At 40.7% G+C, this 27,026-nt stretch overlaps 1 protein-coding gene across 2 annotated transcripts; it reads left to right on the top strand.

Moving 5' to 3' along the window:
- Window positions 1–10,724: 10,724 nt before the first annotated feature.
- On the top strand, window positions 10,725–16,954 carry LOC140541828 (uncharacterized). 2 transcript variants are annotated; one of them, XM_072664621.1, is made up of 6 exons: window positions 10,725–10,913; window positions 11,090–11,812; window positions 12,810–13,511; window positions 13,626–13,744; window positions 14,302–14,968; window positions 15,088–16,954. In XM_072664621.1, the coding sequence occupies exons 2-6, from the start codon at window positions 11,092–11,094 to the stop codon at window positions 15,339–15,341; spliced, it is 2,463 nt and encodes an 820-aa protein (XP_072520722.1). In that variant the 5' UTR covers window positions 10,725–10,913; window positions 11,090–11,091; the 3' UTR covers window positions 15,342–16,954. The 2 variants fall into 2 exon arrangements, with proteins under 2 accessions (XP_072520722.1, XP_072520721.1); XM_072664620.1 differs by having other exon boundaries at window positions 11,087–11,812.
- Window positions 16,955–27,026: the final 10,072 nt, after the last annotated feature.

Genomic DNA, 27,026 nt, shown 5'->3' with positions numbered 1-27,026 from the left:
CAAGTACATTCTCAAATATACTTTATGTATGAAACCATACTAATATCAATGTACTATTAGTATACCTGTATGTGCACTACTTTAATACTTAATGGGACTAAACTGCCCCACCTTTTAGTTTATATAAGTAGACTTCACAGTTCATGTAGCAGCATGCAGAGTAAATGTAGCGTATACGTCTAGTTTACACCCAAATTTTACTTTTAACTGCAATTATACAGTGAACTACGCTATAAGTGAACTATGTACTAGTTATAAGAGCTGCCAAATAGCTACCTGAATAATCAACTACTCAATATTAACCTAGCTCACCAACTACTGGATTAACCAACTACTCACCACCAACCTAACTCACCAACTACCGGATTACCAAACTACTCACCACCAACTTAACTCACCAACTACCTGATTAACCAAATACTCATCACCAACCTAACTCACCAATTACCTGATTAACCAACCTAATTGACCAACTATCTGATAAACCCACTACTCACCACCAACCTGATTAACCAACCTAACTCACCAACCACCGGATTAACAAACTATTCACCACCAACCTAACTCACCAACTATTGGATTAACCAACTACTCACCACCAACTTAACTCACCAACCACCTGATTAACTAACTACTCACCACCAACCTAACTCACCAACTACCTGATTAACTAACCTAACTCACCAACTACCTGATTAACCAACTACTCACCACCAACCTAACTCACCACCAACCTAACTCACCAACCACCTGATTAACCAACTACTCACCATTAACCTAACTCACCAACTACCTGATTAACCAACCTTACTCACCACCAACCTGATTAACCAACTATTGACCACCAACCTAACTTAAAAACTACCTGATTAACCAACCTAACTCACCACCTACCTGAATAACCAACTATTTACCACCAACCTAACTCATGACTACCTGATTATCCAACTACTCACTACCAACCTAACTCACCAACCACCTGTTTAACCAACTACTCACCACCAACCTAACTCACAGACTCCCTGAGTAACCAACTACTCACCACTAACCTAACTCACCAACTACCTGATTAACAAACTACTCACCATCAACCTAACTCACCAACTACTTGATTAACTAACTACACACCACCATCCTAACTCACCAACCACCTGATTAAGCAACTAATGACCACCAACCTAACTCAACAACTACCTGATTATCCAACTACTGACTACCAACCTGATTAACCAACTACTGACCACCAACCTAACTCACAGACTCCCTGATTAACCAACTACTCACCACCATCCTAACTCACCAACCACCTGATTAACCAACTACTCACCACCATCCTAACTCACCAACCACCTGATTAACCAACTACTCACCACCATCCTAACTCACCAACCAACTGATTAACCAACTACTCACCACCAACCTGATTACCCAACTACTCAACACCAACCTAACTCACCAACTACCTGATTAACCAACCTAACCCACCACCAACCTAACTCACCAACTACCTGATTAACCAACTACTCACCACCAACCTGATTAACCAACTACTCACCACCAACCTAACTCACCAACTACCTGATTAACCAACCTAACCCACCACCAACCTAACACACCAACTACCTGATTAACCAACTACTCACCACCAACTTGATTAATCACTACAGAGAACTAACGATTCTGTGCAGGGTCCTTTAAATCTCTGTAAAAGCCACATTCCTCCACTCAGCCTCTGTTTAACGCCACCTGCAGAACTGGTTCTTGCAGTTATACTTAGGAATGTGTGTCTGATGGAGAACACACCTCCTACTGTTATATATGGGTGTGTCTGGAGCTGGAACCGATACCTGTTCATGTCTTATAGCAGCGCTAAACATGGTGCCACAACCTATGCATGCGGCTTTTGCCCCTGGCGTTTCTAGATTGCAGGAGTGTTTCTAGATTGCTTGTTGTGCTTGTCTATGTACTCCCCTGCTTGACTCATATTATTCCTAGTTATTATTATTATTAATATTATTATTAATTTATATTATGTATCATATTATATCACAATGCTCATTCAGGAATGGCCACGTTACCAAGACAACATATCCTTGATTTAATAAATCATGAAGGATTATGAGGGCACTCTCTGCAACATCTCTGCTGGTATTTTAACAGTTGCTGACCTTTTATTGTGAGTTTCATTGTTGATGTTTTTTATGTTCAGACTAATGTGACATTATATTTGACTAGTGACGTATCTCTCTCTTCACAGAGCCTAGTGACGTATCTCTCTCTTCACAGAGCCTAGTGACGTATCTCTCTCTTCACAGAGCCTAGTGACGTATCTCTCTCGTGACGTATCTAACTCACCACCAACCTAACTCACCAACTACCTGATTAACCAACTACTCACCATCAACCTAACTCACCAACTACCTGATTAACCAACCTAACTCACCACCAACCTAACTCACCAACTACCTGATTAACCAACTACTCACCATCAACCTAACTCACCAACTACCTGATTAACTAACTACACACCACCATCCTAACTCACCAACCACCTGATTAACCAACCTAACTCACCAACTACCTGATTAACCAACTACTGACCACCAACTTAACTCACCACTGTAGTATATTCATTGGCTTTGCAGATGTAGAAAAGAAAGGGGGCCCCGTTTCTTGACCAAATATACATAAATTGAACAAACATAAGATGCTGTTTAGATTTGGACATCCCGTTGGGCAGACGTGTCAGTGAGTTAAACGCTGTCCAGATGTGGCCATGGACCACGTATGTAATGGTGGAGCCAAATGACTGGTCCTTATGGATGAAATGCAAACATTCCATATATGGCAACATTCCAACAGAATATGACGTGAAATAGGGTATAAAAACTCAAGGTATTCCTAAGTCGGGGAGAGAGACCGAAGGGCACCCAGAATTGGCAGACTCTCTCCACACTGTTCTTTCGATTGCAATAAAATATATTATTGTTACAACTAAAGACGGTGGCTACAGACTCTCCTTTTTGAATAACAAGTCCATCTCCAGAAGAAGACGAACCGAGACGACACCACCAACCTGATTAACCAACTACTCACTACCAACCTGATTAACCAACGACTGACCACCAACCTAACTCACAGACTCCCTGATTAACCAACTACTCACCACCAACCTGATTAACCAACTACTCACCACATCCTAACTCACCAACCACCTGATTAACCAACTACTCACCACCAACCTGATTAACCAACTACTCACCACCAACCTAACTCACCAAACACCTGATTAACCAACCTAACTCACCACCAACCTGATTAACCAACTACCTGATTAACCAACTACTCACCACCAACTTGATTAATCACTACAGAGAACTAACGATTCTGTGCAGGGTCCTTTAAATCTCTGTAAAAGCCACATTCCTCCACTCAGCCTCTGAGTGGTTTAACACCACCTGTAGAACCTGTCCACCTCTATATTTAGGAATGTGTGTCTGATGGAGAACACACCTCCTACCGTTATATATGGGTGTGTCTGGAGCTGGAACCGATACCTGTTCATGTCTTATAGCAGCGCTAAACATGGTGCCACAACCTATGCATGCGGCTTTAGCCCCTGGCGTTTCTAGATTGCAGGAGTGTTTCTAGATTGCTTGTTGTGCTTGTCTATGTACTCCCCTGCTTGACTCATATTATTCCTAGTTATTATTATTATTAATATTATTATTAATTTATATTATGTATCATATTATATCACAATGCTCATTCAGGAATGGCCACGTTACCAAGACAACATATCCTTGATTTAATAAATCATGAAGGATTATGAGGGCACTCTCTGCAACATCTCTGCTGGTATTTTAACAGTTGCTGACCTTTTATTGTGAGTTTCATTTTTGATGTTTTTTATGTTCAGACTAATGTGACATTATATTTGACTAGTGACGTATCTCTCTCTTCACAGAGCCTAGTGACGTATCTCTCTCTTCACAGAGCCTAGTGACGTATCTCTCTCTTCACAGAGCCTAGTGACATATCTCTCTCTTCACAGAGCCTAGTGACATATCTCTCTCGTGACGTATCTAACTCACCACCAACCTAACTCACCAACTACCTGATTAACCAACTACTCACCATCAACCTAACTCACCAACTACCTGATTAACTAACTACACACCACCATCCTAACTCACCAACCACCTGATTAACCAACCTAACTCACCAACTACCTGATTAACCAACTACTGACCACCAACTTAACTCACCACCAACCTGATTAACCAACTACTCACTACCAACCTGATTAACCAACGACTGACCACCAACCTAACTCACAGACTCCCTGATTAACCAACTACTCACCACCAACCTGATTAACCAACTACTCACCACATCCTAACTCACCAACCACCTGATTAACCAACTACTCACCACATCCTAACTCACCAACCACCTGATTAACCAACTACTCACCACCAACCTGATTAACCAACTACTCACCACCAACCTAACTCACCAAACACCTGATTAACCAACCTAACTCACCACCAACCTGATTAACCAACTACCTGATTAACCAACTACCTGATTAACCAACTACTCACCACCAACTTGATTAATCACTACAGAGAACTAACGATTCTGTGCAGGGTCCTTTAAATCTCTGTAAAAGCCACATTCCTCCACTCAGCCTCTGAGTGGTTTAACACCACCTGTAGAACCTGTCCACCTCTATACTTAGGAATGTGTGTCTGATGGAGAACACACCTCCTACCGTTATATATGGGTGTGTCTGGAGCTGGAACCGATACCTGTTCATGTCTTATAGCAGCGCTAAACATGGTGCCACAACCTACGCATGCGGCTTTAGCCCCTGGCGTTTCTAGATTGCAGGAGTGTTTCTAGATTGCTTGTTGTGCTTGTCTATGTACTCCCCTGCTTGACTCATATTATTCCTAGTTTTTTTAATTATGATGATTATTATTATTATCAATTGTTTGTTGGTTAATTAATTCATTAATAATCATCATATTAATTATACCGTTGCTACTACTACTACTAATAACAATAACAATAATAATAATAATAATAATATCTCTCTCTATATAATATAATAGTATTATTATATTCACCACCAACCTGATTAACCAACTACTCACCAACCACCTGATTAACCAACTACTCACCACCAACCTAACACACAGACTACCTGATTAACCAACCTAACTCACCAACCACCTGATTAACCAACTACTCACCATCAACCTAACACACAGACTACCTGATTAACCAACCTAACTCACCAACCACCTGATTAACCAACTACTCACCACCAACCTAACACACAGACTACCTGATTAACCAACCTAACTCACCAACCACCTGATTAACCAACTACTCACCACCAACCTAACACACAGACTACCTGATTAACCAACCTAACTCACCAATCACCTGATTAACCAACTACTCACCATCAACCTAATAAGACTAATATTTAATTATGATAATTCATAAGACAGTTCATGTTATCTAGATCACCCAGGCTTCTAAAATGAGTAGTTAATATTATATATCATATCACAACGCTCATTCAGGAATGACCACGTTACCAGGACAACATATCCTTGATTTATAAATGATGAAGGATTATGAGGGCACTCTCCGCAACATCTCTGCTGGTATTTTAACAGTTGCACTCACACAGACCGCAATGAAAACTGACGTCAAAGGCTCAGCAGTCCTCCGCTGCACTACCCGAGCTACACAGACTACACCGACCCCTCCAGCCTACAGCCTCTGGTCAGCTACAGAGCGCTCACTTTCTCGCGAAAAGAACAATTACTATTAAAAAACAAAAAAGTGAAAAAAAAAAAAACCATGACAACCGCGAGGCTGTTTTAGAGGCTGCTGATGGACTTCACCCGTGTGAATAATGAAGTTTCTCTAAGAGAGCTCGGTATTGTAACGCAAACTGTACCTCACTGTATTTAAAGTAGTAAAAGCAGGACTCACACCTGTACCAGCCTTCCTACGGCTCCCACCGTAACGTTGTGCTCTCCACGAGCGAGCTCTGTGGACAGCAGCATCTGCAGTCAGTCGGGCTTGTTCGTGGTTAAATATTGCATAAACCCCGCCCATATTCACCATATTACCCGCCCATATTCACCATATTACCCGCCCATTTCATCACAACGTCACGCTCTGACTGGCTGACACAGTTGTTCCTCATTTACATTTAAGGAATTTGTCAGACACTCTTCTCCAGAGTAAATCAGTAAGGAGACACTCAGTTTGAGATCATTGATCATTGTAGAGTACAGTCTCGTAATGTTGTAATATACACACTGGACTGTGTTTGAAGGTGGTATTGTCACGTGCCAAGAGAAAAAAGGGGGTTGTGAGGAATTACAAGAACATCAAGCAAGCCAGTAGTTTTGCTGGACCGCTAGCAGAACTACAGAGAGTCATCAATGAAATGGAATGTGGTATAACATAATGATTATGTGAGTCAGTGAGGGACTCAGGATGCTTCTTTTGTTACATAGAGTTAACTGTGTTAACTCTGTTGCTTCTCCCAGCCAGCTCCTCCTCACAGTTACCAAGACAGAATGACACTATAGCACCACCTTGTGGCTTTCTCTTATAACAACTCACTGGGGCCAGCACACTTCTTACACTTCTTACAGTATTATAAACTATAATACACCACATGTACATTAAGCTCGTCTGAAATCTTTACCCCTAATTTCTTCCATTGACAACCTACCAATGACAATGGTGATGACATTGTCATTGATAACCTGAGCAGATATCAGAAATGATATAAGCAGAATTAAAGGGACCTCCTTAAATTCTCTTCATAAATATGGCGAAAACATTCTGAAACCCTTATCATTCAAACCAGAAGGAAATAAATGGTTGTGTAATACAGGCATAAACTTGATATAACCTTAAAATGACCCTTAAACTGAAACCAAATGCAGGGAGTGGAGAGCACCAATGGATTATCTGTAAAATCAGAGCGTTTGAGTTGTAAAGAGGCAATCTGCAACGAGAGCACAGAAGTTAGTTGGAGCTGGAGGAGATCTCCAACCTACACCAATTTCTCCCTGAAGATTGAACCCAATACAACATTTTTTGGATGTGAGCAGACCAATAATAAAACAATGGAAGGGAACGACTACCATCAACTTTAAATCTCTGTAGGAGATATTTTGGAACTTTGGAGTTTGAGTTTTACATGTAGACACTCTCCCTGACCACTGACTTTATGTTTATTTGGGTTTATTCTAATGTTATATAGAGTTTTACAGGTAGACACTTTCACTGACCACTGACTTTATGTTTATTTGGGTTTATTCTAATGTTATATAGAGTTTTACAGGTAGACACTTTCACTGACCACTGACTTTATGTTCATCTAGGTTTAGTCTAATGTTACATAGAGTTTTACAGGTAGACATTCTCACTGACCACTGACTTTATGTTTATTTGGGTTTATTCTAATGTTATATAGAGTTTTACAGGTAGACACTCTCACTGACCACTGGCTTTATGTTTATTTGGGTTTATTCTAATGTTATATAGAGTTCATTACATGTAGACGCTCTCACTGACCACTGACTTTATGTTTATCTAGGTTTAGTCTAATGTTACATAGAGTTTTACAGGTAGACACTCTCACTGACCACTGACTTTATGTTTATTTGGGTTTATTCTAATGTTATATAAAGTTTTACAGGTAGACACTCTCACTGACCACTGACTTTATGTTTATTTGGGTTTATTCTAATGTTATATAGAGTTTTACAGGTAGACACTCTCACTTGACCACTGACTTTATGTTTATTTGGGTTTATTCTAATGTTTTATAGAGTTTTACACGTAGACACTCTCACTGACCACTGACTTTATGTTTATTTGGGTTTATTCTAATGTTATATAGAGTTTTACAGGTAGACATTCTCACTGACCACTGACTTTATGTTTATTTGGGTTTATTCTAATGTTATATAAAGTTTTACAGGTAGACACTCTCACTGACCACTGACTTTATGTTTATTTGGGTTTATTCTAATGTTATATAGAGTTTTACAGGTAGACACTCTTACTTGACCACTGACTTTATGTTTATTTGGGTTTATTCTAATGTTTTATAGAGTTTTACACGTAGACACTCTCACTGACCACTGACTTTATGTTTATTTGGGTTTATTCTAATGTTACATAGAGTTCATTACATGTAGACGCTCTCACTGACCACTGACTTTATGTTTATCTAGGTTTAGTCTAATGTTACATAGAGTTTTACAGGTAGACATTCTCACTGACCACTGACTTTATGTTTATTTGGGTTTATTCTAATGTTATATAGAGTTTTACATGTAGATGCTCTCACTGACCACTGACTTTATGTTTATCTAGGTTTAGTCTAATGTTACATAGAGTTTTACAGGTAGACATTCTCACTGACCACTGACTTTATGTTTATTTGGGTTTATTCTAATGTTACATAGAGTTTTACAGGTAGACACTCTCACTGACCACTGACTTTATGTTTATTTGGGTTTATTCTAATGTTACATAGAGTTCATTACATGTAGACGCTCTCACTGACCACTGACTTTATGTTTATCTAGGTTTAGTCTAATGTTACATAGAGTTTTACAGGTAGACATTCTCACTGACCACTGACTTTATGTTTATTTGGGTTTATTCTAATGTTATATAGAGTTTTACAGGTAGACACTCTCACTGACCACTGACTTTATGTTTATTTGGGTTTATTCTAATGTTATATAGAGTTTTACAGGAAGACACTCTCACTGACCACTGACTTTATGTTTATTTGGGTTTATTCTAATGTTACATAGAGTTCATTACATGTAGACGCTCTCACTGACCACTGACTTTATGTTTATCTAGGTTTAGTCTAATGTTACATAGAGTTTTACAGGTAGACACTCTCACTGACCACTGACTTTATGTTTATTTGGGTTTATTCTAATGTTATATAGAGTTTTACAGGTAGACACACTCATTGAACACTGTCTTAATGTTTATTTGGGTTTATTCTAATGTTATATAGAGTTCATTACATGTAGACGCTCTCACTGACCACTGACTTTATGTTTATCTAGGTTTAGTCTAATGTTACATAGAGTTTTACAGGTAGACATTCTCACTGACCACTGACTTTATGTTTATTTGGGTTTATTCTAATGTTATATAAAGTTTTACAGGTAGACACTCTCACTGACCACTGGCTTTATGTTTATTTGGGTTTATTCTAATGTTATATAGAGTTCATTACATGTAGACGCTCTCACTGACCACTGACTTTATGTTTATCTAGGTTTAGTCTAATGTTATATAGAGTTTTACAGGTAGACACACTCATTGAACACTGTCTTAATGTTTATTTGGGTTTATTCTAATGTTATATAGAGTTCATTACATGTAGACGCTCTCACTGACCACTGACTTTATGTTTATCTAGGTTTAGTCTAATGTTACATAGAGTTTTACAGGTAGACACTCTCACTGACCACATGCTATGTTTATTTCGGTTTATTCTAATGCTATATAGAGTTAAATGCACGTAGACACTTTCACTAACCACTGACTTTATGTTTATTTGGGTTTATTCTAATGTTATATAGAGTTAACTACAGGTAGACACTCTCACTGACCACTGACTTTATGTTTATTTGAGTTTATTCTAATGTTATATAGAGTTTTACAGGTAGACACTCTCACTCACCACATGCTATGTTTATTTGGGTTTATTCTAATGTTATATAGAGTTAAATGCAGGTAGACACTTTCACTAACCACTGACTTTACGTTTATTTGGATTTATTCCAATTTCATATACACGTTTTACAAGTAAACACTCTCACTGAACACCAGTTTATGTATAATACACACTCACCATACACCGTTTTATGTATAATAATTACGATTAATCACAAAAGTTAAAACGCTAGCTAGCACATTCTTGAATTTCTGGGGCGGGAGAACTAATAAATGTAAGAAATCTGTGTTTTATAATCCTCCTATTATTACAAACTGACCTGTTGTAAAGTTTGAAGATCTAGGAAAAATAGTTAAAAGTATTTCTTCAGTATGAAACTTCTTCTGCTTGCCTTAATTAGTGTAATCAACATATGATATGAAAATGGTTAATCTCACATAATGGTTCATCTCACACCCCCTGCATGTTTATACCACGGGTCCATTTGACCCAGCAGTCAAATTAAAAGAGTGTCACAAATGTCAGAGAATTTCCTTCTTTCCAACTGTGAGACATATTACAGACTACATCTGTGTGTCAGGTAAGTAAGTCAGTGTGTGTGTATGTGTGTCTATGTGTTGGTATGTGTATGGGTGTGTATGTGACACCATTACACTAATTAAGGCAAGCAGAAGAAGTTTCACAGTGAAGAAATACTTTTAACTATTTATCCTAGACCTTCAAACTTTAAAAGGGTCAGTTTGACCCGTAACATAACAGGAGGGTTAATCACAAGTTAAACCCCCTAGCTAGACGCTAGATGGATGATCGGTCATTGGGCTGGATTAAGCTAATAGCTAAGAGATGAGCAGATGTGTGTGTGTGTGTGTGTGTGTGTGTGTGTGTGTGATGAGGGAGGGGTAAAGGAATGAGAGTCTTTGCCCAACCCATTAGCTCTGCGTAATTCTCCGCGGTACCGCGACGGCACGGGACGAATACACACACACACACACACACACACACACACACACACAGACACATACACACACAGACACACACAACATCGACCATGCACACCATGTAGACATTAGTTATTACATTAGTTGGAAGCGTTGGAAGCGGGCGGATTTAGTTTCACTTTCGCTTTAAGAAGAAAGCATCGGCAGCGCAGGTAAGACACAGCCTGCGTATCTACAGTGTTTGTAATGGTTCTCTAATTACACTGGTACTTTCTTAATAACGTGTAAAATGTTAATCCTGCCATCTAAAAGAGGACAAATCCAATGTTTCATCGCTGGAATCTTCAGTGAGTGCTGTGAAACCTTTAGTTTATTTTTCTTCCAGGAGAAATGGCTCAGCTCCAGGAACTGAGAGCAGTTTTGATTGGAGGTAGAGAGCTGGGAGGAAGAGAAGCCAGTGGGAAGAGCTCTGTGGGGAACACCATCTTGGGCAGAGACGTGTTCCCTACTGACCGAAGAACTGCCTGCTGCCAGAAAGCAGAGGGGGAGGCCTTTGGGTGGAAAATGACACTGGTCGACACTCCTGGATGGTGGTGGCATTACTCTGTGGAAAACACTCCCATGTTCGATAAACTGCAGATTGTTCAGAGCCCTTCGTGTTGCCCACCTGGACCTCATGTCTTCCTTTTGGTTCTTCCTGTTGACTTGGTTTTTCCGGAGATCTACAGAACTGCCTTGGAGGAGCAGGTCAGTGTTTTCGGCCAGCAAGTATGGAACCGCATGATAGTGGTGTTTAGTGCCACGAGTCCATTCGATGTCAGTACGTTTGAAAATCATGTGAAAAACTGGCCAGACCTTTCTTGGCTCCTGAGGAAATGCATGAACAGATACCATGTTCTTGACATCAAAAACAGAGGCGATAGGTCTCAAGTTCAAACACTGCTGTCTACAATAGCTAAAACTGTGTCGAAGGAAAATGGTCATTGTTTTGAAGTTGATGCAGTGGTGCATGCTGAGCTGAATGAGACGAGGAGAAGAGCTCAAGAAAAAGCCCAACAGAGGTTGCGAGCCATACAAAGGCGAAGAGATGAACTCAAGTCAAGGATGCAGGGTAAGTAATGATTGCAGTCTAAATAAAAGAAATGTTTTTTGGTGGGTCGTCAAGCGGACCAGCCTTGAAGACACAATTTCGATCTGAAGGCTACATTTTCCATCCATAGATCATACAATCCTGCTTGACAGACTTGAAAATACTGTAGGAATTAAAGGATCGGCCCTCACTTGGTTTAGATAGTATCTGACAGATCGCCACCAATTTGTTTACTTAATGAATATTTTTACTACCTAAAAGTAAGTTATGGCGTTCCTCAAGGATCAATCTTGGGTCCGCTACTATTTCGCTATACTATATCTTTATATGCTGCCGAGGACAGAGTCAAGATTCGCTGTGAAAAGCGCTATATTAATACATTTGAATTTAATTTGAATTGAATTTTGCCACAAAGTTAACAAGTATATGAACTTAGGTAAGCTGAGGTTAGTTGCTTGAAATATGATTGTAAAGGTAAGTAGTGCAAAAACATACCATGGCATTAATATGTGTGTCAAAGTCCTTGTCCAGCATCGCTACCACAGGGTTAGCATCCCTACTACAGTGCCATGCTGACTGTCTGCCTGGGCGAGCAACGCTACTTCGGTATTTTCATCACTGTCACGTCCTGGGCCATTCAAATCTAAACACTAGTAACTATGTGGTACACATCTTAAAGCTCTGATGACAAGGCTTGAGTCCTTTACCAGGCATGGTCACATGAAATGCCACTTAAAATATAATAGAGGTCATGTTATATCACCGTTATATGACCTTTTTCACAATAAAGAGCTTATCTCAAAGGTAATGAGGTGGGGGTCCCGAACTCCCCATTGTTGAAATGGCATTCTATGCAGCCTAATGGTGGTCTGGGAAACCTAGGCCTGTTTCAGTGAATTGCTGGGTTTCCACAGAACCACACAATAGGAAGGATCTGCTTAGATCCTTTATTATAACTGGCATGCATTAATAAACTGGCAGGCCTATTCAATTTATATCTTGTTCTGTTTCTCCCAAGGTGAAAACAGTCCAGTCGGCATTCGTCTCATAGTTGTTGGAGCATCCTGGGCTGCAAGAAGCTCTGCTGCCAACGTTATTCTGGGCAGAAACGCATTTGATGTAGATGAAGAAAGAACAACAGTGCGATCTCAGGTCAAATACAGTGTAAGAAACGAGAGAACAATAACGGTGGTGGACACTCCTGGGTGGTACTGGTCCAGTCCTGTCAGCAAAACCTCAGAGACCGACAAATTAGAGATCAAGCGCAGTGTGAATCTTTGTTCTCCAGGTCCACATGCAGTTCTGCTGACTGTTCCCATTGCTACAGCATTTAACAGTTCCTATAAGCAAGCTGTGGAAGAGCATATGAACCTTTTGGGGGAGAAGGTCTGGGCCCATACAATTGTGCTGTTCACGAGAGGAGACTGGCTCGGTGATACAACCATTGAGGAGCGCATCGAAACCCAGGAGCCCCATCTCGAGTGGCTGTTGAATAAATGTGGAAACAGATATCATGTTCTCACATGCAAGAACCTGAGCGATCCTAATCAGTCCACAGAGCTTATGGGGAAGATCGACGAGATGGTGGCAGAGAACGGAGGCCATTATGAGATAAATGACGCTGAGCTGGACGAAAAGCTGACAGACATTCTGAACACAGCCAAGTCAAGCAGGATTAAAGTAAGGAGGCAAAGAAAAATTATACGAGAGCTGTTCAAAGGTAAATACTGGCGAATTCGTGTCTGAAGACGACCTATGCAGAAAGAACTGAAAATCTGCTTGAAATATTTCGAATCAAATAATGACTTTTAATTATCTCTGTTTTTAATGTCAGGTGAAACCTACAATGTGTCCAAGCTGAGAATGGTCCTTTTGGGAAAAGAAAGGTCTGGGAAAAGCAGCTCAGGGAACACTATTTTGTGTAAATATCTATTTCAAGCACCGTTATCTGAGGTAATTCATACAATTTAAGGATAAATTTGTGGCTCCAGAGTGGGTGACCGCACACTCCGTTGTCCAGCTATCATAAGCTGACATTCTAGCAATGCTATAATCATTTATGGCCTGAGAGCATCAGTTGTCCTGCTGTTTGGATGAACAGTATTTCTGTCTACAAATTGTGAAAGTCTCCACAAGACTTGTTCAGCTGTGTCCAATCACTGGCTGTGCAATGTCCAATCTTGAAGATCAGAAAATCCAGCGCAGAAGCAGAGCCAATCAGATTCTCTGAGTTTGACTCTCTGTTGTCCCTCCGTCCCTGAAATAAAGATTTTGATTGGCTCTGCTTCTGTGTTCTATTTTCTGCAATCCCTCCCCTCCCCAAAAAAGAGATTCTGACTGGTTCTGCTGTAGAGTTTGACTCTCTCCATGTTCAAGCCAGTGCGGTTTAGGGAAAGTGGATGTCTTTTAATCTTTTAAAAGCAGCTGAATTTAATAGTTACTGTAGAGAACATGGGTTCACCCCCCCCACACACATCTAAGGTCTAACTTTATAATTCTGTCATTTCCAGGATTTTCAAATGCAGTCAACAACAAAAAAGTGCAGCATGCAGCAGAGGAGAGTCACTGAGTATCAAATCTCGGTTGTGGACACACCGGGATGGTCAATGACATCTTTGGAAAACACAAATGAGACGTTGAAGAGTGTGTCCCTCTGCCCACCCGGCCCACATGCATTCCTGGTGGTGGTTTCAGCAAGAGGACCTTTTACAAGCGAAGATCAACAGGCTCTGGAGAAGCTCATGACGCGTTTTGGTGAGAGAGCATGGAGACACACTCTGGTGTTGTTCAGCCACGGAAGCTGGTTAAAAGACAAACCCATCGAAGAGTACATCGAGTGTGAGGGGAAAGCCCTCAGATGGCTCTTGGACATGTGTGAGAGCAGATATCATGTGCTGGAAAATTATAGTGATGGCTCTCAGGTCAAACACTTGCTAAAGAAGCTGGAGGAGATGGTGGTTCGAAACAAAGGACAGCACTTTGGTTCAGAAGTGAGGAAGGGACTGACAATGAGAGAGCTGTTCTGGGGGCCTAAATCGCTGACTGAGGAGGAATGGAATAAAAGAGAGGAGGAGCTCATCCAAAGGATGCTGAGAGCTTGCTGGGTATATTTTGATGCTAACGATGCTAAAACCCCAAATCAGGGAGCAGGAAGCTTTAACCTAATTCCTCCCAGCCGTAAGTCCCAGCTTTAGTTTTCCACTGAGCACGAGACACAGTTGCTTCGTACAATTAAAAATACTTTCATGGAAATGTGAAGTTTGATATTATTCATGTATTTTATTTTTCATTTTCAGTTGATGGAGACACACTGTCTGAAGCAGGAAGCAGTTTAACGATAAGGCCAGATTCAAAAGTCAGGGAATGGCTCAGAAAAGATCTGCACTGGAGAGGGACATCCTCCGGATATGGAACTGGGAGCATTTCCACAGGCTACAATGAGAGTGAGGAACTCAGCCAGCTGGAGCAAATCCAGGAGGTGGAATATACCAAAGAATCCCTTTTGATGAATACCAACAGACCAGTTCATGCCAGGAGGAACTCAGTCTAGAGAACTCATTTTCACTGGTCAGTGACATACTGCCATGAACCAGCCCCTGAAACTGATGATCCTAAAATGCTTAACCCTTTCAACCCTTTTAAGGCCTGAGTGTGGGCATGTACATTAAATTCGCCTTTAAAGGCAATTGCATGTCATTTAATACCTATATGTTTTATATCAGAATGTTCAGATTTCCTGAAAACATACCTTTACCTGAGTGGATGAGTTGTTTGGGTGCTTGAGTCTTAGCTACGTGAAATCAGTGGAATGTATGAATATGGTAGTATAAAAACTGTAAGAGGCTGAAGACGAGTTTCTGAGTGTCCGATTCACAGAAAACCATAGACTGACTCACGAATCCAACAATAACGAGTATGCACAGGACATCACAGGTGGCGAAAGTCACTGTGGCAACGGCCATTGAGTGACAAAAAGGAATGGCAGCATTAGCGTTGAGCACGAAAGAGCTGTTGTGTGACTGCCTGTACAAACAGGTTTAGCAGGCATTCTGATCTCTCCTTTTACAGCAGAGAAGACAACCAGATGAATTGCTGCAATTCAAAGAAACAACTGGAATCCAGGCATGGAAATGTGTGGGGGTTCACTGTTTGATGAAGTCAACCTCTGAAAACAGTTGGGGAAAAAACGAGCCCGTCATTGCAAGTTTAGTGAGCAAACCTGGATGAACTACGAAATGATCTACTAAATGTGCCTGAAAACAGTGGAAAACACTCTTAAGAACATTTACTCGCTGTTAGATAGGAGGATTTAGCCTCTAAACTGATGTGATTTGAGCCTCAGCTCACATCACTGTCCTTGGGCCAGTATAGTTCCTTAGTAACTGGGATGGATCGCTGGTAAGTCCTACTGCCTTTTTAGCAGATAATCGATTTTCCTATTAAACGCTGCCATACTGGCCAAATGCTTTGCCATTCAGTCTGACTAAAGGGGGTGGAAAATGACACCAGTCCAGATCCTCTATTCCAATTACAGATGAGCAGCAGAAGACAGACACACAAATCCACCAGTTAGACATGGCAAGAGGCAGAGACGAGTATCTCGACCTGTCTTCGTAGGCTCATAACTCTGGATGTCTTGTACGATCTGGAATATGATGCTATGGACAGGGTGGGCTCCACAGATTCAGGAAATGCTGAACCACATTTTTTGCAATGCATTATCTCATAGATATGAATAGATAAATCGAAAAACATCAAATTTGACATGACGGCGCATTCGTAGACTCCAGAAGACCCAACCAATGTGCTCATGTGGGGCTCACATGGGTTGAAGGTAGGCTAGGTGCGTTCCAGGTGGGCATGAGCTCTGAGTGAGTATGTACCTGTATTTTTACTGGCACCCAGTTGGGCTTCCCAGATGGGCCCAGTTGTTACAGCCCAGCTTAATCTCACATGGGTCCCATATGATCTTACAGAATCCTGATGATATGAACACAGACATTTAGAAATGACTACAGTATAGCAGTATCACCTAATTCCTTATGCTAGCTCTGTTGTTCATGGATGTTTCTGAGGGTGGGGACCATTTTGTGCGTAAATATTATTTGTATTATGCATATTTGCACATGTGGCATAAAGTAAAAAACATTTATTTAAACCACAGCTATCGCTGTTTGTGTCCTTCATTTAATGTCCACGTTACTTCCTCTGTACTGCTAGTGCCACCTGAGGAGGATTGAAAAATTAGGAGTTTGTTGAGGATTTTGCTTGGACGTCTTAATAATCTGGACATGCCATGTTGGGTGGTTTAGATTGTTTTATTGTTTATTTATTATCTAGTTGTGAGTGGTGGCTGAAGTGTAGACAGAATAGATTTTATGAATTTACAGGATGTGTCAAATTCTAGTTAGGAAGCTCAGGATACGTGGAGAAAAGACTCAGATTCAGTTAATATAGCTTCAGTCATCAAATATCGAGGCCATTTTTAAAGTCAGAGCTTATTAGTCTTAGTCTTACGCTGCACTCTATTTGAACTTAAATGTCAGAATTTAAGTCAGAGTTCCCAAGTAGGAAATTTCAACAGGAATGCCCCCCACAACTCAGATTTCTTATTTCCGACCTCACCTTAAAATCCAAGAGGGCTGCACACAGTACTGTTCAACGTCTGTCTGTAGATGTGTTTCCATGATGTTAGGATGCGCAAAATACTGCTCTTTTTGGCTTGTATTATTTTTAGGTGCTATATTTTGTTGCACTTTTCAAGTGAAAAGGATCCTGGAACAGTTCCTTTTAAAATGCCACATTTCTCCTTAACCCTGTCTAACCCCCTCTATTTAAACCAGAAGAGGACATGCAGACACCACCCTCAAAAAAATGGTAAAATCACCCCCTCCTTACTTCCAGTGACACAATCTGAAAGGCAGTTGATAAAAAAGGCCTGAGCACAAGTATCAATCCTATTCACTGAGTGGTAATGTAACTACATCAGCCACTAGGTGTCAGCACAGTACATTTATTGCAGCATTATTATACAAAATGTGCAGCTCAGTAAAGGCTCTTTATGTTTATTTGGGTTTACTCTTGTAGTTTTATGGGTAGACACACTCACTGACCACTGATGTTATGTTTATTTGGGTTTATTCTAATGTTATATAGAGTTAATTACAGTTAGACACTCTCACAGACCACTGACTTTATGTTTATTTGGGTTTATTCTAATGTTATATAGAGTTAATTACAGGTAGACACACTCACTGAACACTGACTTTATGTTTATTTGGGTTTATTCTAATGTTATATAGAGTTCATTACAGTTAGATACTCTCACTGACCACAGACTATGTTTATTTGGGTTTAATATAATGTTATACATAGATAATTACAGTTAGACACTATCTTACTGATCACTGACTATGTTTATTTGGTTTTATTCTAATGTTATATAGATTTAATTACATGTAGACACTCACTGACTATGTTTATTTGTGTTTATTCTAATGTTATATATGGTTAATTACAGTTAGACACTCACAGACCACTGACTTTATGTTTATTTGGGTTTATTCTAATGTTATATAGAGTTAATTACAGGTAGACACTCTCACTGACCACTGACTTTATGTTTATTCGGGTTTATTTTAATGTTATATAGAGTTATTTACAGGTAGACACACTCACTGAACACTGACTTTATGTTTATTTAAGTTTATTCTAATGTTATATAGAGTTAATTACAGGTAGACACACTCACTGAACACTGACTTTATGTTTATTTAAGTTTATTCTAATGTTATATAGATATGATGTCATATAGATGTAAGAGTTGATGATTATTGTTTATAAGAAGTCAGTTATTACAGACATCATCTGTGGCATTCATAGGTACCTTGTATGAATTCAAAGGTGTGTTTGGCACATCTCTTGTCCAGAATGGCTCCCCCTGGTGTTCAACTACACAGTAATGTTTTGTTCAAGTTTACACTGCACAGTAAGTTGTAATATGCCCTAGACTACATCAACAAGTCTGTCCACCAGGAGGTGTAAGTGAAGTACAAAGGCATGAATATGCAGGTTTGGATGACTATTGACTTCTAGTATTAAGTCACACAAAGCCCTAAACCACATCAACTGCAACCTTGAAAATGAAGATTATCTCAATATATCTTAAGTGAGCTTAAGTGAGAGATCTTCTTTGTAAAATACCCTCAAATTGATTATGAGTGACTGTTGACATATTTAATAGCAATAATAGCCTTGTAGCACAAATGCTAAACTCAAACTTTACATTCTAGCTAAAAATATTGCCTTAAAAATGTTTAAACTGAATAAATGATGAAAATGATGTGCATGCATTTCTGCCGATGAAGGATCAAGATGTAGAAAAAAATAATGATTTTTGATCAGATTTGATTGATCATTGGAATCTCCATTTGGAGAAGTGTGTTCAGGTTCCACTTTGGCACCAAAAAACCTACTGAAAATGTTTCACAGTTGAAAGTGTCTTTTTACTTTAGACTCAGCCCCAGAACAGCTAAAGATTGAGTCTTGGACTGGAACCATGTTTTGTTGTCCGGTGAAACCAAAGCATAGCCTTCTGGCTTCGTGCCACATCTACCAGAGGTATCAAGCTGAAAATAACTTACAGCGCAACCTAAAGTAAAATGGTAAATAAGTACAGGCTTTAGAGCTGTTTTCTTCCAAAGGCCTACAGAACACAGGATCATGAAGCTTGTCAGCACATTTCAGACCAAACTCTGGAAGTGCCTGCTGGATTATTGCCATTGCTGGATCTTTTAGAAGAAGCAGAATCCAAAACCCTTTCTCTAATTTAATCAAAAATTGCAGACCACAGGCTTGAGCTTTTACAAGGCAGATCCAAGAGCCCTGATCTAAACTGCCAATAAAAATACATGAGGCAAGCTGAGGACAGAGTCCAATGGCAGGGCTGAAGGACACCAAGGGTTGTGGAGACATTCTCCATGGAGATATGGTTTCATATCCCTTGCTGAACGATTTTCCACCTCATCAAACATTGATGCCTGTTTAGCGGTGCATTCAATCCAGGCAATATCACCTGAATATAGAGACTGGCAGATTGATTGATCTGTGGCCCTTTTCCAGCAGGGTGATCCAAGGTGGCTGTATGTGTGTATTAAAGTAATAGTTTATTAGTAATAGTTACTGTAAGGTTGCCACCTGTACAGAAATTTCCTGGACCATTGTGGAGTTTGGGGGTATGTCCAGAAACAAAGATCCCAGAATCCAAATGTTAGCATTTCATAAACTGCTCTCTTTCCAATTCAATCAAACCATTTGTATACAAGGAATGAGTTTGACTGCTTCAGATTACGTTCAGTGCAGGGACAGCCATTTGAGAAAAATAATGGTGATGCACATTACTAGACAATAGGCACCAGGTTATAGCAAGCCAATTTAGCCTTAAGTCTTAACTGAGTTTTTACAGGTAGAAAATATGTAATACAGTTTTTACTAGTAGAGACTCTCATTTCAATGTTTACTAGTAATATTATTACATCTATAAAGCCATTCTGACTAGTAATATTACCAGGATGACATATCCTTAATGTAATTTTGACTAGTCATATGTTACCATATCTATAATGACATTTTTACTAGTAAAAATTCAAGTTACAGATACTTTACTTTATCTATTTAATTCTTATTAGTAAAAAAACTTTTAGATATCAATATTATTATTACTAGTTAAAACTCAAATTATAGACTTAAAATTATACAATTTAAAACTGCACATAATTACAATTACAACTAGTCAGAACTATATTACATATCTTGAATTAGCATTTGTATTGTCAGAATTTATTTTAATGAATTAACTAGTCAAAATTACATTAAGGATGTTGTCCTGGCAATTGGAATTTATAAATCTGTAGGTTTAATATTTTTACTAGTATAAAATATGTAGTTTATCGCTGAAATTAAAGTTTTTACTAGTAGATAAACTATTAAATGATGACTAGTAATAACAACAGATTTCCAGATAAACAAAGTCATTGACAAGTCATATTGCCAGGATGACTTGTCATGTTACCATATCTATAATTACATTTTTACCAATGAAAGCTCCAGTTACAGATATCTACAATTATTTTTTCTACAAGTAAAAATGGTAACTTCACATCTACAATGCACTTCTTACTAGTAAAAACTTTACTTTTAGATATCTATATTATTATGACTTATTATCAACACTTAAATTATAGGTTATATATTATCTAAAATTATCAAATCTAAAACTGCACATAACCTAAATGCACATTACAACTAGTCAAAACTACATTAGAGATACACTATAATGCCAGAAGTATTTACTCAGCCATCTAGATTATTGAATTCAGGTGTTCCAATCAATTCTATGGCCACAGGTGTGTATAAAACCCAGCACCTAGGCCTGCAGACTGCTTCTACAAACATTTGTGAAAGAATGGGTCGCTCTCAGGAGCTCCAGTTCCAGGAATTCCAGTGTGGTACCGTGATAGGACGCCACCTGTGCATAACTCCAGGAGTGAAATTTCCCCACTACTACATATTCCACAGTCAACAGTCAGTGGTTTTATAATAAAGTGGAAGCGATTGGGAATGACAGCAAATCTGCCACAAAGTGGTAGGCCATGCAAAATGACAGAGCAGAGTCAAGAGGTTAATCACTACAGACCTAACATCCATTATGAGTACCTGACCTCACAAATGCTCTCATGATCAAACACCATCAAATCCTCATAGCAATGTTCCAAACTGTAGTGTAGTTTAGTGTAACATTTGTAGATGTATAGAGGTTGTTACTGCAGCAATGGAAAAACAGATTCCATATTATTACCCTTGATTTCAAAAGCAACTCTGGAGAAGCAGGTGTCCACAAACTTTTATATATACAGTGGGCCAAAAGAGTTTTTAGTCAGCCACTGAATGCGCAAGTTCTCCTACTTATGAAGATAAGAGAGGTCTGTAATTTTCATCATAGGTACACTTCAACTATGAGAGACCGAATGAGAAAAACAAATCCAGGAAATCACATTGTATAATTTTTAAAGAATTAATTTTTAAATTATGGTAAAAAAAATGAGTATTTGGTCAACCACAAACAAGCAAGATTTCTGGCTCTCACAGACCTGTAACCTCTTCTTAAGAAGCTCTTCTGTCCTCCACTTGTTACCTGTATTAATGGCACCTGTTTGACCTCGTATCTGTACAAAAGATACCTATTTTGTCTCTCATAGTTGAAGTGTACCTATGATGAAAATTACAGACCTCTCTCATCTTTCTAAGTAGGAGAACTTGCACAGTCAGTGGCTGACTAAATACATTTTGGCCCCAATGTATGACATCCCTCAAAGAACCATTTGAGACCCATTAACCGACACTCTGAACAACCCTGTCCGGCAGGGCAATCATTAAAGATCAATAGAATGCGAGAGCGGACTGCCTACTCCAATATCCGCTAACACAGCGTGAAGCCATGTTTGTTTTTTTGGCTGTGTGGGAGGTTCGAGTAATCAATCTCCCTGGCCTCTGATAACACTGAGTTAGAGGTCAAAGGTCAGAGCCAAACTCTGAAGGGGGGGTGGGGCCTTTATGAAGTTATGCTGTGACTCGGCCCACGTCTGCTGACCCCTGGATGACCTTTGGGAAACTCCGGTAGAACACAAAGACTATATTACGCCCCTCCGCAAATCATCTCAACATTGACCCTCGCCCATGATACTCACCCCTGTGTGCGTGTACGTGTTGGTGTACGATTTCAGGCCCAGCTAGGTTCACTGCCTCTGAAAGTGGAGATCAGCTGGAATTTAAAGTCTTCTCTGTCTACACACACAGACACACACATCCTACATGGCCGGTACGTCTGGGTGAAATTCTGCACTCCTTTTTCTCCAAACATTCATTTCCTCGTTACGGTCAAAAAGATGTTTTAGCTTCATCATCTGTTCTGAGAGGATTCTGCACCACCACTCCAGAGACGTGGCCTTTCAAATAGCTTTCTTGGAAAGTTTTCTTGGTCTTCCAGACTTCGGCATCAATTATTTTAATGTTCAGTGCTCAGAGTGTTCAGCAGTAACTTAGAAGACCCCATGGCTGCTCTTTCTCACTGTAAATAAGCCATAGCCATTTCCTTCGGATGTCAGATGTCGGAGCTGGGAATGACGTCCCACCTGAGTTGACCACGCTCTAAGCGTTCAGATAATTGCACACGATTTCGAAGCATTTCCAAAAACAGTGGTTTTAACGTTCTGGCTGATCAGCATAAAAGTGGGCACTGCCGGACCAAGTGTGAGGAAGTGGCAGCTGCAGTATGCAAGGGGAACAACAACAAAAGAAGACCTAAACCTTGGAAGAAACCATGAAAAAGCCAATGCTAATCAAGAGCCCTGCAGAGCGCACTAAAGGACACACTGCTGCGTCTGTGCAGAGACACAAAGAGAGAGAGGAGCTTCTCTTTTACAGCTGTATTGGCGGCGAGTAACATAACCCTCTCGGAACCGCTGGGTTCTTTTCACGCCGCGCTCGGGGTAATACAGTCCCTCTGAATAGCGCCGCGGACTGCTGGGGGGGTAAACACCGCTCAGCGTGGAGTCCTGCGCTCACTCGTACCTGCGAGAGACAGGTTTACGAGTAGGCTAGAACGAGCGAGTGCGAGGGCTGAGATTTACGAAGCTTGAACGCCTTGTGGTAGAGGGTGTTTACTCTTTGTTGCTGAAGCTTATGACCTTGCTGTATCTTCAGAGATTATTGAGAGAGAGAGATAAGGAACCCCAAGTGTGGAAACAGTGATAAGAGTTAATGAAAGCAGCTCAGCTTCTGCACACAGCGGTATGACCTCAGCATCCAGACCAATACGAGCGAATATCCCTGGCTTTTCGGGCCTGTTTCCATGTTCTCCAGTACAACTGTAGAAATTCTGCTGTACTACATCGAACCCTGAATAGCGTGATGTACTCTATGCTATGTGGCAACTATCAAAGGGTGCTATGAACCAAAGTGTGATGGCTAGACAACAGACTGGGTCAGAACATCTCCAAAACATCAGGCAGGTCTTGTTGGGGTGATCAAAGTATGCAATGCTCAGTACCTACCAAAAGTGCTCCAGGGAAGAACTTCCAGCAACATAGCCATGGGTGCCCAAGCCTTGCTGGTGCAATCCATTGAGGCCCCACCTCACAATTTACAGGACTTGCTGATAACGTCTTGATGCGAGATACCACAGGATACCTTAAAAGGTCTTGTGGAGAACCGACACAATGTCATAGTTGAGAGGTACATATTGTCGTTGTCCAATGTACCGACAGCAAATTAAAAAATCGTCTGGCAAACTCCTGAAGACCTCTTTTTTTCAACCACCTTCCCCATTCAGACCAGTTGTACTCTGTAGCTCTCATTTAGAGTGGCTTCCTTCACTATCACATTATATACCTTACTTTTGAGGGCCTTTTGCAATCAAATATCATCGCAAAACACCTGATGACTTTTAAGGAAGCTGAACACTGTATATCTGTTCAGCCTTGTTTTGGTGACATCATACGGAAAGCCAGAGAGGTCTCTCTACTAGACTCTGGAGATCTGTTGTGAGGATTTAACTGCATTCAGCAAGGTCAGGATGTTGGATGATCGCCACCCCACCTCATCTCCAACTTCCTAACTCGTCCCAAAGGTTTTCTATCACACAATCATTCCAGAGAACACAGCTCCACTGCTCCACAGTTCAATGCTGGGGGGGTTATACCCCTCTAGTCCGCCTTGCAGTGGCTGTATGTGTGTGTGTGCATTGTGTCAGCAAAGGGTGCACCTTAAAGTGGCTGAAGGCATTGGTTAGAAGGGGTGTCCACAAAAGCGTTTTGTTGTTCCTGGTCCAGAAGTTCAGACCCAGCTTTTCCTTGCTTCTCCTACAAAGTCCAGACATAGTTTTTTCCTGCAAGTGTCCAAAAATAGCACTCAACACTCAACGCTCTGTACCAAAAACCACTGCTGAAAGCACGCGGCCACCCACCCGGCCCTTCTGTCCGCCACCAAATCTTCTCATTCCTCCTGTTTTCTCCCACTACAGTGAGAGGTTCCTCGGTGCCAAAGCAATATCCACAGCATTCTGTCTGTGACGCATTGTGGACAGGCTCTCTTCTCAGCTCTGACAGATTAGCCTTGTTCGCTCTCTTTCACGCAGCAGCCAATTTGTTCTCGTCTCCTCCATCTGATGCAGCTGCTCCACGAGCACTGCTTACAGAATCCCAATTCAGGTCTGCTCTCAACTAGAGAGGAGCACAGTCAGACTCATATTAGCCTTGTTTATTTTTAAAACTCTTATATATATATATATATATATAAAAAGCTCCCGGAGTGACCTTGCGTGTTTAAGGTGGTAATAACTTCAGGCTCTTACAGATGGCACTGCAAAAAGATAATCAGGCTATAAAGACCCGCGGGATGTGTGACGGGATTCACAGATTGAAAAGAGGTGGTACGGTGCAGCGAGTGTCTCATTGGATGTGTGGAAAATGGATCGCAAAGCAGATACGGCAAAAAGGAGTGACTGCACTTGGGTGTAGTGTGAAGGAGGTAGCTGAATCTGCAGGTGTTTGGAAGCGAACAGTGTTACGGGTTTACCAGCAGTTGCAAAAATCCCAGTCTAAAGGAAGTCATTAGGGAAAGAATGGGTGGTTCAAAGTGGTGGTTTCTTCCATCCTAGATATTCCACCATCACCTTGAGTGTAAAAATGAAAAGTGGAAACTCAGCCCACGTAAAGTTACACTGAGTGCTCCACGTTGTGTTCTGCAGACATCCAAACCTGCTGTTAGAGCCACAAAGGGGGCGCAACTCCGTATGAATGCTTATGGATTAAGAATGTGTTGAACTTTTTGGTGTCCCAATACTTTTGTCCATATAGCGATCTGGGACATCTGAATGCTTTTGCTGTTATTTGAATAGGAACAATAAAAAAAACTGTAAACATCATAAGAGGCTGTAAAAACGTCTAAAGAAGCCAGAGTGCCTGGAGTTACTCAGAGGCAGAGAAGAGATAAACGCGGCAAACAAACAAACAAACAAATAAACCCGTCCCATAAAGCCGTAGGCTTTGACGTTGCTTCGCCGCATGGATGCAGTCTGGCTTTAAGCCGGCGGTAACCCGTCGATGTGGATGATTAAATGCATGAGGGACGGAGGCAGGAATCACAAAGGAAAACACAACAATGACCAATGGGCTTGACAGCAGCAGTGCTGCTCGAGCTGACATGAAATGCATCAGTTGATTTATAAGAACTTGAATTGCTTTGAAAGCCTGAGGAAATGTGCCTGTAGGTGGCACTGCAAAAAGGTCAAAAGATTGAAAAAAATTATAATAATAATGAGATGAAAATGTTCAGATTAGGCCAAAAACAAGCCCCTCTTAGGGTTCTTCAATTCAGTAAATGTTCTTTACTGAAGGCAGTGGCTCTATATAGACCTATGGCAACTCTTAGAACCAATGAAAGCAACCCTATATAAAAATTCTATAAATTCCTAGCTTTACCTTCTTTTCCCCATGACACCACCACCCCATCTCCTCCCTTTTAATCACTTAACTTAGGCTAGCCAAGTACCAACATGTGAAACCAGCACTGGTGCTACTCGAGGGTCTGGCACTGGAGTGGCTTGAAGAGCCGGCCCTGGAGTACTTGGCTAGCCGGCCAGCAGGAGACCTGGCTTCCTTGCTAGTTCGGTTTGCCATGGCTAGTAAGGCCATAAGGGAGGCTTGGAAATTGGGTGAAGTGCCTGCGGAGGTAAGGTTTATGCCAGCAGTGTGGTGGTCTGCCTTTCCTGGTAGACAACTACCTTATCCGCATACCACAGACCTCCCAAGCAAGGTGTTCTACCACTCTTTGAGGCTCACCAAGAGTGACTTGGGACAAGCCTTCCTTCATTCTGAACTCATTTTCGTTGAAAAGACAAATATGTGGATAGATGTGCGCCAGTGCCCCTCAGGGCTCGGGGGACCTAAGATACTACTTGTACCCCTTAGTGATGATTAGGGTTGGGTACCAAAGTTATCCAACACACTAAGGGTCCATTACTCAGCCCAGTACAGCATCAGAACACTAACCTGATACACACTGAGAGTCTATCACTCAGCCCAGTACAGTGAGTATCAGACAGAACACAGCAGGAATAGCAAAGACCACAAACAGCACAAAAGGTAATTGGGTACCGGTGCCAAATTCCAGGTACCGG

This window comes from Salminus brasiliensis, chromosome 20, assembly GCF_030463535.1.
Source record: "Salminus brasiliensis chromosome 20, fSalBra1.hap2, whole genome shotgun sequence".
NCBI classification, from domain to species: domain Eukaryota; kingdom Metazoa; phylum Chordata; class Actinopteri; order Characiformes; family Bryconidae; genus Salminus; species Salminus brasiliensis.
The sequence above is the reverse complement of the archived record's forward strand: the minus strand, read 5'-3'. Positions and strand labels throughout refer to the sequence as shown.